General features: G+C 34.3%; 1 protein-coding gene across 3 annotated transcripts in view; it reads right to left on the bottom strand.

Annotated features, from left to right (window-relative positions):
* The window catches only part of LOC150106326 (histone RNA hairpin-binding protein-like), a 158,722-nt gene that overhangs the window by 132,017 nt on the left and 10,846 nt on the right, over nucleotides 1-15,859 (bottom strand). For all 3 annotated transcript variants that reach the window (XM_090392367.1, XM_090392366.1, XM_090392365.1), the window contains exon 2: nucleotides 8,423-8,539. In XM_090392367.1, coding sequence (XP_090248493.1) covers nucleotides 8,423-8,539 — 117 coding nt within the window. The remainder of the gene's footprint in view (nucleotides 1-8,422; nucleotides 8,540-15,859) is intronic.

Genomic DNA, 15,859 nt, shown 5'->3' with positions numbered 1-15,859 from the left:
ATTCCTTCACACTAGATGCATTTCCACTATGCCAAAAGGCAATCTATTTCTCTCACTCACTGCTCTGAGAGAGAAAAACCTAGCTCTTACCCCTTTCTCAACTGCGAACAAACAGCCTCCGTGGATGCTGTTCGTTCTCTCCCCACTTTACATATAATGAAAATTTTCATCAGAGGATATCCTATAACACCAATTCAAAATTTTATAAACCTATTATCATATTAACCCCTCTTCCTCCCGAGTCTGCAATCCACATACTTGCTATCTGTCTTCATAATTTAAATCCCATAATCCAGATATAATCATTTTAACTCCTTGGAATTCTGTTTGGTCTTATCAATGTCTTATAAAGAGGCAAAATGACCTCCTTATTCTTACATGTCACGGTTCGCTTCAACATTGCAATTATCCTCTGAGTTATATTTGCAACTTTTGCTATGTGAACTTTGAAATTCAAATTCTTATCCACCAAGAAGATCCACAGCCTTAGCAGTTTCTTATAGCATAACTCTGCAAAATAATACGCTGTTGCACAGAACTCATCATGCCAAAGTGCATAACTTTACACTTACCAACATTAAACTGACAGCAATTTTTCTACTTCAAGTATGGATATGTATTCTTGACTGCATGCCTGGTCAATGTTTTTTTTATCACTGTACAGTCATCTCTGCTTGTTTCATTTAGCAGTTTTTCAAAATAATTACTCCATACTTCAAGGATATCTTTTTCTCACTTTTTCATGTCACCTTTATCATCTCTAACTCCTTTTACAGCACTCTTTCCTCCATTCCTAAGATTCTTCAACAACCTCCAGAATATCTTACCACCTTCTTGATATTTATTTTCTATGTTTTTGCCAAAGTCCTCCCATGACTTTTGTTTAGCTAGTTTTACACAGTGTTTTGCTTTCTTACATTTGTCTCTGTATTCTCTAAGAGCAAAAGCTGACTTATTTGACAGGAACTTTTGATATGCCTTCTTCTTTTCCTTCACTGCCTCTTTAACTTCCTGTGTCCAACATGGAGTTATTTTTGTATCCTTGCAGACAACCTCACCACATGCCTCTCTGGCTGAATCAATCAGTGTTTTCTTCAAGGCTTGCCACTGAATCTCCAAGGTTTGGTTCCTGTTCTCAAACTCTTTTATTTTATTTTCAATAATCTTTCTGTATTTTAGTCTACAGTTCACATCTGAGAGCTGCTCAACTTTTATTCGCTTTAAAACTTTCTTACATGTTATTCTTTTCAATATGAAATTCAATTTTATCCTGCTCAAGACTAAATAGCAATCACTTCCAATTTCAAATCCTCTGTACACTCTGGTGTCGTGCACCAGGGAGAAAACATCACTATCAACAATAACATAGTGGATGAGACTTTTCTTATTCCTTGCCTCTTCTCTCCATGTGAATTTGTGCACATTTCTTATGTTGGCACATGGTGTTAGTAATAACCATCCATGTCATAAGCAGAAATCCAACAGCTATTTGCCATTATTATTGGATTTGCTCTTTTCTCCAAATTTTCCCAAAAAATATTTTTGTATGTCTTACAATCATTTCCTACTCTGCTATTTAGATCCCCAACAAGGACCAACTTTTCCTTTTTCATTGTGTCAGTTGCTTTTTCTAAAGCATCAAAAAATTTCTCCACTTCTACCTTAGTAGAACCTTCTGTGGGACCATAGGCACAAATAAGTCTCATTCTGCAGTTTTAAATTCTGATATTTGCCCACATCACTGTACTCGAGACTGCTGCCATTCAAGAGATTAGCCGCTTATTTTGTGTTGAATACTATGGCTACTCCTTCTTTTCCTTGATTGTCATTTCCTGAATATAACATTTTGTATTTATTGTTCAGAAAGATCTCACCAGTTTTTGTCTTTTTTGTTTCAGTCACCCCTATTATGTCGATCTGGAAGTTATCTAATTTCTCAGCTAGCTCCATTTCTTTGCCCTTCAGGCTTCTTATGTTGATAGTACCGATCTTTAACTGTGGTGATGTTGTGTTGGGGTGTGTTTTCAGATTTGTTCCAGTAGCTGACTTTTCGCTGTTCGCCCTGGTTCCCTGGCGAAAACAACGGGGGCCTTGTTTAACCGGGCGACGCCCCAGCCGGCATGAAATTTTGTCATGTTGTACCATCATTTTTTATTTTGGTTTAACCAATAAGAATACAATTTGGTTGGCTAAATCCCAAATTGCCAGCCCATCCTCATTTGTTCAGTATCCAAGTAGATACCCAACAGGGTGCACCACGAGAAGGTGAGTATTGGACATTAGGTCAGAAGCCCTTCGGTTCTCTGCATTCCTTTAAAGGCTATGTGGAGGTCTCCTCTCAGTTATACTGCTTTGACCCTTAAGCACCCCCCCCCCCCATAATGTAATTAATGTGCAGATTGAACAACAATGGCCCAAGGACGGAACCCTGAGATACATTACTAGCCATCTTAAATCTGGCAGATTGACATCTACTATATACCTTTTTTGATATGTGTATCTGTCAACCATCTACTGATATATCAAGAGATATATTCTAATCTTATTCTCCAGTTTATGCAACAGCCTTTCAGATATATCCTATCAAATGCATTAACAAAATTTCAAATGAGGAGAAACTAATTAATTTTATGAGATACACAGATTACATAATTCCTACTCAAAATTTGGCTGTATACTTTGATAGATGAGAGAGTGAAATGAATAAGTGCTTCTTGTCATGGAAGATTAATAATTGGTTAGCAGGCAGTGGAACAAAAATAGGATGTAACAGTGCTGGTTAACAAAAGGGTTACTGGTCAAAATTATTGCATAAATGGAATCTGGCTGTTTTAAATATTCTATTAAAGATGATATTTTTTATTGCTGAAATTGAAATGGTTTCATGTGTGTTTGTGTGTACACACACCTTTTGCTTTATACAACAGTTAAGCCAATTTTTTTCTTTCTGACCTGTAGATTTAAGAGGTATTTCTGGCACCATGGTTAATATCATCAGTACAATCTGTATTACTATTGTGCACTATACCTTCATGTCCAAAAGATTGACAAAACAGTTGTTTCTTCCATTACCTCACATCCCTCTCAACATACAGATTATATTAATGCTATTACTACACTGCTTGGAACGAAGTCAATGGATACCCCCCTGGGCAAGATACATTATGCCATGAAATCAGTCACACATTTGTAGTTGGTGTAAATTGAAAAATATGATGCTCCCAAGTTAGGGCAATTGAATCCGGGTGAAATGGCAGGGAGAAGGAAACTGAAAAAGTTTAAAAGAGACAATGTTGCAAGTATCTGTTTGGCAAATTGGACGATCCAAGGTCAACAACCAGTGATACCAAGATGGAAGTGCAGGGAGTAGACACTGCAAGTGCTACCTGCAGTGGACAACCTACAACATTTACTTAATATGACTGTAGGATGCTATGAAGGATAACATGCAAAAACTGCCATTTGTTGGTTGACATGTTGAATACAGAGTTGTGGGCATTAAATCGCACATGAATTTGCATAAAAACATTCAGAACCAAGGCTCACAACACTGGGTTTCTATGGTAGGATCAAAATATGCAAGCCCCACATGATCCAAACCAACATGCAATGTTGTCTTCAGTGGTGCAAAGGACATGCACAGTGGAATGAGGAAGTTTGCAAAGCTGTGTTATGGAGTGACGAATCGTGCCACACCCTCTACTAAGCAGACGGATTGGTGTAGATACAGCAGATGCCCAGTGAAGACGCCACAAACATTGAACTCTGAGAGGTATCTGAACATTCTGGACAATGCAATGCTTCCTACTTTGTGGCATTTCTAAGAAGTAACTATTGTCTCTTTCAGCAAGACAATGCATCATGTCATAATGCTGCTGTAACCGCATGCTTTGTGGACAAGAATGCCACCACAAATCCTGATCTCAACCCTACTGAACATCTGTGGGACGAACTGAAGTGTTGGGTGGGGGGCAAGGGGTGTCCTCCTCACAACAGTCCAGGACATACCTACAAGAAGAATGGTCCAAAATACCCATTGAGTGCGCCCTATAGGATTGTCGCAGTTATTGCAGTGAAAGGAGGTCCTACATCTCATCAACATGGATGCCATGTTTGTTTGTTCCTCACCCTATGGTATCCTTGGCTTCTTTCCAAGATATTCTCTATATCTGGGGTAACCTCAGATATAGAGAATAATTTAATACTCTCATAACTTTTATAAGGCAAAAAATACAGTAGTATTTTTTGCCTTATAAAATGCACTTTTTTTTGTACCTAAAATTTATCTGAAAATCAGGATGCATCCTTTAAGCTGAATGCATCTTATACACCGATGTTTTTTTTTTTTTTTTATGTATGCGCAGTTACGGTGCATCATTGTTTGTCAATAATGTGTGATCCGTTTGAATAGTTGCACGGTTTTTAATGTTCCTGCATTTAAACTAGTAATCAATACATTATCATATTTAAATTTTTTTTAGAATCCATTGATTCTACGAAGCACAGATATAGCTATACGATTGAATTATAGTGTGATTGTGTACACAAAAATGAATGGCAATAGGGAAGCAGAGCAGCACTTTGGGCCTCTGCTTACAGAAAAAATGGTACAAACTTGGAGGAAACCAGCTTTAAAAAAAATCAACTAATGCCTTTTTGTTCCCATATAGGGAGTAGGTGAGAGCGTTTTAGCCCTAACTTTTGGAGACTGAGTGGGCAGTTCAATTTCCACTGGCAGCCAATCAGAGATACCTGGCTCAAGGCTATCATCTCGTGGTCCCTAACCCTAATGCAATATTTTTCATGTCTGAAAATTGTGTGGGTTCAACGGCAGATTTTCTTGAGTTTACAGGATGAAAAACCCGAGTTTCTAGGAAAAAAAAAACTGCTTGTCCGTGCCATAAATCGACTAACTCGGAAACTGATTGAAAAAAGGCTTAAAAAAATTTCCTCTAGTCGCAGACTAGATTTGAACCAGCAAGTCCTTTCTTCATGAAGTCAAACACTGTAGAGTGCAAACGCCACTTCTACTGAGCAACACAGGCTCTTTGAAGAAATAGGAGCAAATTCTAAAAAACACAGTCTCTGCAGAAAACCGGCCAGAAATTGAAAATGAATTAAAAACTTGGATACTGGATCAAAGAAGATCAGGTTGCTGTTATCTACAAAAATGATTATTCACCAAGCAAAATTATTAGCATCAGAAAGAAATATCGATGATGGCGACCCTGTAAAACAGAGCCGCCATCATTGGTGCCTTAGATTTATGAAGAGAAAAGATTTATGCATGTGTGCAAAATCAAAAATATCACAAAAAATGCCAGACAAATTCGAAAATAAAATTGAGTTTCATAGATATATCATAAATACTAGAAAACAAAACAATTCTGAACTTTAACAGATAGCTAATAGGATGATGTTGATGTGTCCTTGAACAAGACTGTCAACCAAAGGTTAAAAAAAAATTTTTTTAAAAACTTCTCGTCATGAAAAAACCCACTATACTGTTGTTTTTATTGTGGTATGCAGATGGAACAAAACTGTCACTTTTAATTTTTAAAAGAAAAACTTCCCAAAGGAGTTTAAATTTATATTCATCCAAAAGGATGGATCCATCCATCCAGGAAGAAGGGATGAAGTTATGGATAAAGGAGGTGTGGCCCAAGCAGTTTACATCAGAATTTTTTTGTTAGTATGGGATCAGTTTAGATGCCATAAAACCAAAGCTGATAAGAATGAACTTCACAAAATGAACACAAAAATAGCTGTAATCCCAAGAGGACCCACCTCTGTGATTCAACTTTAGATATATCAATAAACAAACCACTTGAAGGATTTATGATGGAAAAATGTCAATTAGATGCACTCTCCAAATTTTGAAGAAACATCTACAGGTTATGAAAAAAAAGGAAACAAATTTGTGTGTGTGAATGGGTAAGGATTTCATGAAATGAAGTGAAACCTGAATTTATTATAAAACATTTTTGAGAGTCTGGCATTAGTAATTCACTTGACAGTATGGAGGATGACTTATTATTTGAAGCCAGTAATGACCTGGTTACTGATGAAAACGAATAAAGATTTGAAAAGAAGATTAATGAAACTTATAAAAATTATTCTGTTTATATTATTATATATGTTAGATTTTTTAATGATAATTGTTTATTTATCTAATAAATGAATAATATATGTATTAAAATTTAAAATAAAAAAAATTTAATATTTATATGGAAAATTTGACTCATAATTCATGCGTCACTGTGAAGAATATTTTCCTCCAAAAAAATTTGACATGAAAAATGTGATGTGTCCAATACAACAGTGCATCTTATAAGTTAAACATGGTAATTTTTGGTTACTGGCCGACCACAGATGTGAGAACCCCGGCTGGCAGATTGCCAAGAACAGTCAACATGTTGAAGTGGAGAAAGGAATAAGGCGATGTACAAATTTTCACCAACATGCGAAATCACATGCTTTATATGTAAAATTTTCCAACTGTTGTAAAAGCAAAATAGTTACGACTTTAAAAACTAGAATTTTCATAAAAGAAAGTTAATTTTTCGTTGTATAATAATAAACATCTCACACACTGATTACCCTATTATCGGACGGATTCGACTTCTGCCATGGGCAGACGTGTTGAGGGGTCTCGCATCTGTGGTTGGACAGTAATTAAAAACAGAATAAATGCACTCTGACTATCTTAAAGAATTTAAATAGATTTATGACAAATATATTGCTCCAATCTTCAAAGTATTTAAGCCCAGTATGAGCAGACAACACTTTGTACCTATACTATAAAATGAGTTTTTCTATTCCTTAGTGAACAATCATCAGCATTATGTATAAAGTATTACTTAAATTTGTGCATAAATTAAGTGTTAACGTTATCATACAGTTTACAAAATAATAAATGTAGATATCTCTTAATCAAATGCAAGCATTAATTTGAGATAATTCCATGAAAACTAATAGGTGAAAATTCATTTTATTGTATTTAATGTATTACAAAATATTAAAGCATCTACTCAGTGTTACTCCAAGGAAAAAGTGACCCCCAACCCAAACACAAGATGCCATGGTTGCAGTTTTTAAACATGAGACTTTTGCGATATTTTTTTACATGTTTGGTTATTACATGTTCTATTATTGTTTAGCATTTCTATTGAAAAAAGATATTATACCTAATAATAACAGAAAAACACCACTGATGGGTGTGGAAGATGTCACAGTGCACTTGTGCAGGAAACAGTCAAGACTCCAAACTACATGGATAATTAAATATTGTTCACTCTATGAGCCATTAAAATATTACACAAATTCCTATATCTCCCCAGTCCTTAAACTAAATTTCATCAGAATATTCAGTGAAATATCTCATTAGTAATTTCTTGGAAGACTTCAGTTCAAATTCCATCTGGATGCAAACCTTTATGAATGCTTTTCTTCAAATGGAAATGAGTTAACTGATCACATATGGGAATTAACAGGGTTTTCCCTCCCAGAAACTCAAGATTTTTCATCCTGCAAACAGAAAAAACTGGCCATAGCAACAAATGCGATTAAAAACTACACAGCTCTATTTGCTCCTACTGTAATTGTAAGCAATAACAATCCAGTGGATAATAACACTATTTTTCTAACATTGGGTGTAGGTTCTAATCTCTGCCTCTGTGTTTGTGAAATTATAGGTGGGAGACAATTTCATCACAGTAAAGGACAGACACGAGACCAGTTATTTGTCAGGAACTTTCTGTAATTTTCCAATGCTTAGACCATTTACAGTTAAACGCATGGTTCTCATATTTTATTATTATTATTAAGAGAGACCTGCAGAGAGGCCATACTATTCGCACTAGCTATCATACCTGTTGTTGAATTACTTGCACACACAACATCCAACGGCAGTTCATTCCTATCATGCACTACTCTATGAGAGAAAAATCTAGCCTTAATCCCCTTCTTGACAGCATTCATTCTCACTTCCATGGATGCCCTTGCATCTTTTCCCCACCCTCCATAAAATCAAAAATTCCATCTATTTAAATTCTGTATACCTTTTTCAGAAGTCTGTAAGTCTCAATCATATCACCCCCTCTTTCTCCTGTTTGCTAGTGTCTAAAGTCTATGAATTCTCAATCTGTCTTCATAATTGTATTCCACAATCCTGATATAATTTTGGACACTCTTCTTTGTACTCTCTCCACTGAATCAGAACTACCACGGAAAGCAAGAGACCAGACATGCACGCAATAGTCCAAGTGAGGTCTTATCAAGGCCTTGTAAAGAAGCAAAATTTTGTTGGTAAAATCGTTATGAAAAGTTTTACAAAAATGAATAACTAAATAACAGAGTAAAAAATCAGTATAGACTTTCTGGTCTATAAGAGATTTTATTTTAGTTAAGATTTTATTTTTACCTTTTATCCTTTTTACCAAGGTACAAATCTTGCTGATTTTTATGTGTTTGGTATCCGTTTTCCTCAAGTAATGAAGTCCAATCTTTTATTTTGGGTAACCTTTTCTCTTCATATATCCTGTGTAAATTAAGAAATTCCTTTAGAATACAAAAACTATTTAAATTGCTTATGTTACTGATATTTAATCAGAGAATATCCTTCTGAAAAAATTTCTACAGCTGCTTTATCACTTTAAGACACTTAAATATTATCATGAAGTAAAAATTCACATTTTAAAGGTTCTGATATCACTACTGTTACCTTATCATTTTCAATTTCTTTAGTAGGTTGTGTATAGGAGTTTTACCATGTATATCTCCATACAGAGATATACATGGTAAAATAGAATATACCGATTAATACAAGACGTCTATTATTTTTAGAAGATTGGTAGAAATTAGATTCTATCTGGCAGCACATACAATCAAAACCAAACATCAAGTATTATGCCAATAAACAAAAATGTCCCACACAGACTGAAGGTTTTTCTCAAGAGCATTCAAAGAATCAACTGAAATGACGATACATCCTCAGCAGTGCAACAAAAAACAAGGAATGATTTTGCATCAAGTCTAGTCTTCGCTAATTCAACATGACAGATCGTTACCAGTAGTATACAACAGACCAACTAGCAAGTGCACACTTTCCGTTGTTGTTCTTGTTCAAATATTTTCATTATGTACACTAGTGGCCAAAATTGTGGAAACCTTTTGGAAAAAGTGTATTTCTGAAGTTTGATGGCTCATAACACCACTTTTTTTGGAGTAATACCATAAAATTATATATCAATGGAAAGATAATTTAATTAAGAATGTAGTGCAATAACTTTTATGAAGGATTTTTTTTTTTTTATTAGAACAGCAGTTATAAAGAAGAAAAGTGAAACACAGAAAAAATGAGATATACAAGAATTCTCACAACGTGAGTTAATACATAAATGGGTAACCTTTAGCGTTAATTACGGCCTTACAACGCCTTCCCATGGAATGAACCAAGTTTTTCAGTTCTGCAGCTGTTATAATGTGAAACCAAGATTGGATTATTGCTTCTATTAATTGGGTTTTATTGGTGGGTTGTTTCTGACTAAAGATTCAGTCTGAATCTCTAAAAAAAATAAAAATAAATAATAAAAGGTAAAAAGTCAAGTGTCAAACTACACTAGTGGCTAGAATTGTGGAAAAAGTGTATTTCTGAGGTTTGAGGGCTCATAACACCACTTTTATTTGGAGTAATACCATAAAATTATATATCAATGGAAAGATAATTTAATCAAGAATATAATGAAATAACTTTTATGAAGGATTTTTTTTTTTATTAGAACAGTAGTTATAAAAAGAAAAGTGAAACACATAGAAAAAATGAGACATACAAAAATTCTCACAACGCGAGTTAATACTTAGATGGGTAACCTTTAGCGTTAATTACGGCTTTACAACGCCTTCCCATGGGGTGAACCAAGATTGAATTATTGTTTCTATTAATTGGGTTTTATTGGTGGGTTGCTTCTGACTAACAAGTTTCTTTAATCGGCTCCATAGATTTTCGATTGGGTTAAGGTCTGGGCTATTTCCAGGCCATTCCAGCAGTGGAATATGATTATCTTGAAACCACGTTTTGCACACAGCAGCAATATGACATGGAGCTTAATCCTGTTGAAATATAAATGCTTCATTATCTTGGAAAAGATCACGTGCAGAAGGATTCAGTTTGGGCTAATGCCCCAAAACACATAAATGAAATCGAGTATTTCATTTATGTATTTTGGAGCATTTATATTCCCATTAATCACGCTAATTCTGCCCACACCTTTTGATGTCATACAACCCCAGATCATAACACTAAGTGGGTGTTTCACAGTAGGTGTAATGCAATCAGGATGCAAATCTTCTCAGATTCTTCTCCTTATGTATTTTATGCCATCATTACCAAACAGGGAGATTTTGGTATCATCACTCCAAACAACACTGTCCCATTTTTCCGCTTTTCTGCATAACACCACTTTTATTTGGAGTAATACCATAAAATTATATATCAATGGAAAGATAATTTAATCAAGAATATAATGCAATAACTTTTATGAAGGATTTTTTTTTTTATTAGAACAGTAGTTATAAAAAGAAAAGTGAAACACATAGAAAAAATGAGACATACAAAAATTCTCACAACGCGAGTTAATACTTAGATGGGTAACCTTTAGCGTTAATTACGGCTTTACAACGCCTTCCCATGGGGTGAACCAAGATTGAATTATTGTTTCTATTAATTGGGTTTTATTGGTGGGTTGCTTCTGACTAACAAGTTTCTTTAATCGGCTCCATAGATTTTCGATTGGGATAAGGTCTGGGCTATTTCCAGGCCATTCCAGCAGTGGAATATGATTATCTTGAAACCACGTTTTGCACACAGCAGCAATATGACATGGAGTTGAATCCTGTTGAAATATAAATGCTTCATTATCTTGGAAAAGATCACGTGCAGAAGGATTCAGTTTGGGCTCATGCCCCAAAACACATAAATGAAATCAAGTATTTCATTTATGTATTTTGGGGCATTTATATTCCCATTAATCACGCTAATTCTGCCCACACCTTTTGATGTCATACAACCCCAGATCATAACACTAAGTGGGAGTGGGTGTTTCACAGTAGGTGTAATGCAATCAGGATGCAAATCTTCTCAGATTCTTCTCCTTATGTATTTTATGCCATCATTACCAAACAGGGAGATTTTGGTATCATCACTCCAAACAACACTGTCCCATTTTTCCGCTGTCCAGTTAACATGGGTTTTAGCCCAGTTTAATCTTTTCAACCTTTGTTTGAGAGATAAAAATGGCTTTTTTTTTGTGGAATTCTAGCATTTAGACCAAATTCCTGCAGTCTGCGCCGAACAGTTCTTGCACCCAACTTCGCATTGTATTGCGCCATTTCATCTTGTATGCACCCAGATGATTTTCTTCTGTCACGTAGGCACAGTCTCTCAATTCTTCTATCATCACTTGCCGTTGTGCACCTTTTCATGCCTTTACCAGTCTGGTTTTGTAGTGACTGATTCTCCTTATACCTCTTCAAAAATTTAGAAATGCCACCTTCGGTTAAGTTTCCACCAATTTTTCTTCTAATTTCTTCATAATTGGAGCCTTGTTCACTTAATAGTACTATTTTTCATCACTTTCTGGATGACCAGTCAACTCTTTATGGCATTTCTTTAATTTTATTACATTTCAGAAGCTATTATGCTATAAATTTTATTATGCCGCTACTTTCACAAAATCTGATATGTTAATATTCATATCTTTCTTATCTTCATATAATTCATATCCTACCTATCTGAGAAAGTATTTACTTGCACTATTATTATATTATATATCACTATTTTACTTCTTACTGGGTTTTCTCTTTTGAAAGCCATTATTACTTCTGCCTTTACTTTAGATGTTTTTGATTTAATGATTTCACCGATCTTAGTAAATTATATTCTGATGTAGCTAATGCAGTCTCATCATCAGCAAATGGAGTTAATATTTTTGTATACCACATGGTTAAAAAGCTAATAAAATTTCTAATGGTTAAAAAGTAATATAAAATCAAGGAACTATATAAGCTTGCCCAGACACAGATTTTACAACATTGATGCATATGGTGGGTTTTGAAAACACACAACTTACTGCTTGGAGATCGAGTATGCTATCTACTTGGCTAATGCAGACTAGCTATGATAGTTCCAGGCTGTTACACAGTAATCTACCATTTATCAGACCTTCAAAACAATGACCCTTCAATTAACTAACCCCTGCATGTCAACCAACTTATAGCAGAGCACCATGTAATTGTACTGCAATTATCAATGACAAGGTCTGATAATTGAAGATTGGATAAATGGAAATTACTGTAATTATATATATATATATATATATATATATATGCAAATATAAAAAAAAAAGAAGATAGGGAATATCCCAGCCATACACCTCTTGATACGACGCTGACAATTGTCAGCGTCATATCATCCGTCCCCATGCATAACCCATATGCATGGGGAGGGAGTGTCATAGGTTCGATTCCTGTCGGTGACGTGAGGAGCTGAAGGATCTTCCTCAGCCATAGCAAAGTTAGTCGGTCTTGGTCGTAGACAGTTTATCCTGGGGTTTTTCATCCCGCAAAGCAAGCAAACCGGCCTTGAGAACTCAACACTACAGGACATAGGATACACCGGGGCGTAAGGGCTGACCACTTTATCCTGTGAACGGTTTGAGGTCCGATAATTAATAAACCCTCGACACCGCAAAGTAAAAGAGGGTAAAAAAAAAAAAAGAAGATGAGATTTTTTGAATACACCGTAAGAGTGCTACATTTAGATTAACAGACAAATTTTTTTTTTTAAATATTAGCCAATTGTATAAGACTTTCTCATAATTAATAAAAGTACATGAGCTTAATTCTGAAATTCTCTTTTCTTTCAGTTATTATTTTCAAAGAAAAAATCAAGTTTATTCAAGATTGGTCTTTGTGGAATTTCATGCTCACCAACATGATTTTAGCTTCCCTTTTAATATAATACCTCTGCATATATTTTGTAAGATGCATTTAGTAGACTAATTCTCCCATAATTATCTTCATTTTCTTTTTTATAAATTGTAATAATCAGTCCTGTTTTTTTTCAAAGAGGAAGGAGTTTTTCTGGAAATCCAAACCTGCAAGAATTTCACAAGTCTCATTAAATTTTTTACTTACATTTTTATAAGTTCCAAATTTATATAAATCTAAATGAGATATTCAAAGATTATGGTATGATAATATCAACGGAAAAATCAAAAACTATGGCCTTTAAAGGACAAGATCCAGCAAGAACTAAAATAGTATTAGGTAACAAGATCTTAGAACAGGTGAATTCATTTAACTACCTAGGATGTATGATCACTTATGAAAATGAAAAAGATATAAACATAAAAATAACAGGAGTAATTAACTCTATATTTAAACCAAACCTAGTTCAAAAACAAACCAGGCTAAAAGTATACAATACATTAGCCCTACCAGTCTTAATGTATGGAAGCGAAATCTGGACAATAAAACAAAAAGACAAACAAAGATTAACAACAGCAGAAATGAAGTTTATGAGAAAAACTGCAAAGTATACCCTATTTGATCACAAAAGAAACGAAGATATTATGAAAGAATTAAACCAAGAACCAGTAATTGAAAAAATTAAAAAATATAAACATAGATGGATGGAACACGTTCAAAGAATGAAAACAGAAAGATTACCAAAACAAGCCTTAAAGTACAAGCCATTAGGAAAAAGAAAACCAGGATGTCCTCTTAAACGATGACTTCTATGGCCAGAACAGGCCATACCAGGCCTAAATCCTTGATACGGATGATGATGATATATTTCTTAGTTTTAACACGTTCATGACGGGGGGAGGTAGTGTCAAGCAAAACCATATGTTGCACCTGCAACATGCGGTTTGCTTGAGTGTATATGGCAGTTTCTGTTGGAGGGAAGATGTGATTCATTAATTAGTGTTTATATTCCCAGTTGTCCGTAACTGCACTATTTGTTGAGAAATATATTACACAGTCTGCAAACGTCTGTGAACCTTATTCAGTGACATGATAAAACTAATTGGTTTTCCTGTTTCTGAGGTATAATGGCTGTTGGGGATGTCATACTGTTTACTGTAGGGAGCAAGTTATCGCTCCAATGTGAAATTCGGGACGATAGAGACTCGCAATTTGAGTAGGAGAATTCATGCATAATATAATTTAATATATATATATATATATATATATATAGACTATAAAAGTTTATGAAATTCACATCGTATGATACTTTATGGGTTGTTTCCTTAAATATCTAATAAGTAGGTTCTAAAATGTTTAGTTTTAGTATGTATGACTATAATTTTTTTATTAATAAAATATAAGCACATATTTCACTGTCAATGGGAAATGGCACCTTTTTTATTTACTAACTTAATGCTGTATTTTTGTAAAATATCTTGTTGCCATAATACGGCTGAACGAGCGCCCTTATTAAGTAGCGCCATGAGGCAGGCTGCCTCTATACTACACCCTGTCTACGTTACTGGGCAAAGCACAAAGTAAGAATAAATTCACGGTCTGTCTTAAACTAACAATTTCCATTAAAAATATAATAAACAATCCAGAATATTTATAAAATTTTCACTGAGTCGATGCTTACTCTGCAAAATAAAATCTGTGGTAATATTGATAACGTTTCACTTCAAACAAATTCTAATAAAACTGGTGATGTATTAAGTTAAAAATGTTGTTAGATTATTAAGAATTCATAATAATTTGACTGATTTAAAATTTCATTTTTATTGCATTAACTATAATTTGTAATTGTGTAATTTATATAGTACGATATAATTTAAGAATAAGAAAATTTAATATTTTTTTTGTTTATTATTTCCTGTGGTGAAATGGCGCCCCTATCTTCAAGCGCTTTTGTGCGGTGCACAAGCTGCACAACCGCACGACTCGGTCCCGAATGGAATCATGCAAAGATTTAATGAAGAAACAATAATGGAAAAAAATTGGCACAATTCTGTGCAAATAATAAGTTAAAAATAATGAATACATTTTATCAGCATAAAATAACTTTTGGAAACACAAGAGGACAGTAATCAATAATAGTAATAATAATAATTATTATTACTATTATTGGGAGGGCATCTACTCTACAACTCTTCGTCTCACTACTCCACAAAACTTCATCATCTAACATCAAAGCCATCTACCACCGACTACCACCACTAGTACTTCCCCAGACAATCACAAACATCCATGGCGGGATTCGAACCCGCAGCCTTTTGGCTGGAGAGCGGATACGCTAACCACTTGGCCAACAAAAACAATTACAAACATCCATGCCCATGGCAGGATATGCAACAAAGTAATACATCCATCAGAAATAGAAGCTGTTAGAGTGTTATCATCAGCAGAAATTGGAAGTGATCATAATCTGTTAATACGTAAACAAAGACTTTACAAGAAATGAGTGAAAATAAAATCTAAAGAAAACAAACACAATGCTGAAATAAAATTTAAAGTGGAATTATTAAAAGAAGAAAGTATAAAAACATCATACTACAATAGATTAAAACAAAAGTTTCAAGATAACCCATTAAGCAGCAAACAACATGTAGAAGATAACTGGAAGATTTTTAAAACAAATTTAATTGAAATAGCAACAGAAGTATTAGGGGTAAAAAAAAAAGAATAACAAAATCGAGAAGATGAACTCCGTAGTTTAACGAAGAAATAAAAATATTACCAAAAGAAAAATATCTACAAATGAAAACAACAGATAATTGGAATGAATATAAAGAAATAAGAAATAAAGTTAATCAAAAGAAAACAGAAAGCA

Source organism: Typopeltis vanoorti, chromosome 5 (assembly GCF_054136105.1).
Source record: "Typopeltis vanoorti isolate ZY-2024b chromosome 5, IOZ_Tvanoo_1.0, whole genome shotgun sequence".
Lineage (NCBI taxonomy): Eukaryota > Metazoa > Arthropoda > Arachnida > Uropygi > Thelyphonidae > Typopeltis > Typopeltis vanoorti.
This window is presented reverse-complemented; position numbering and strand designations above follow the sequence as displayed.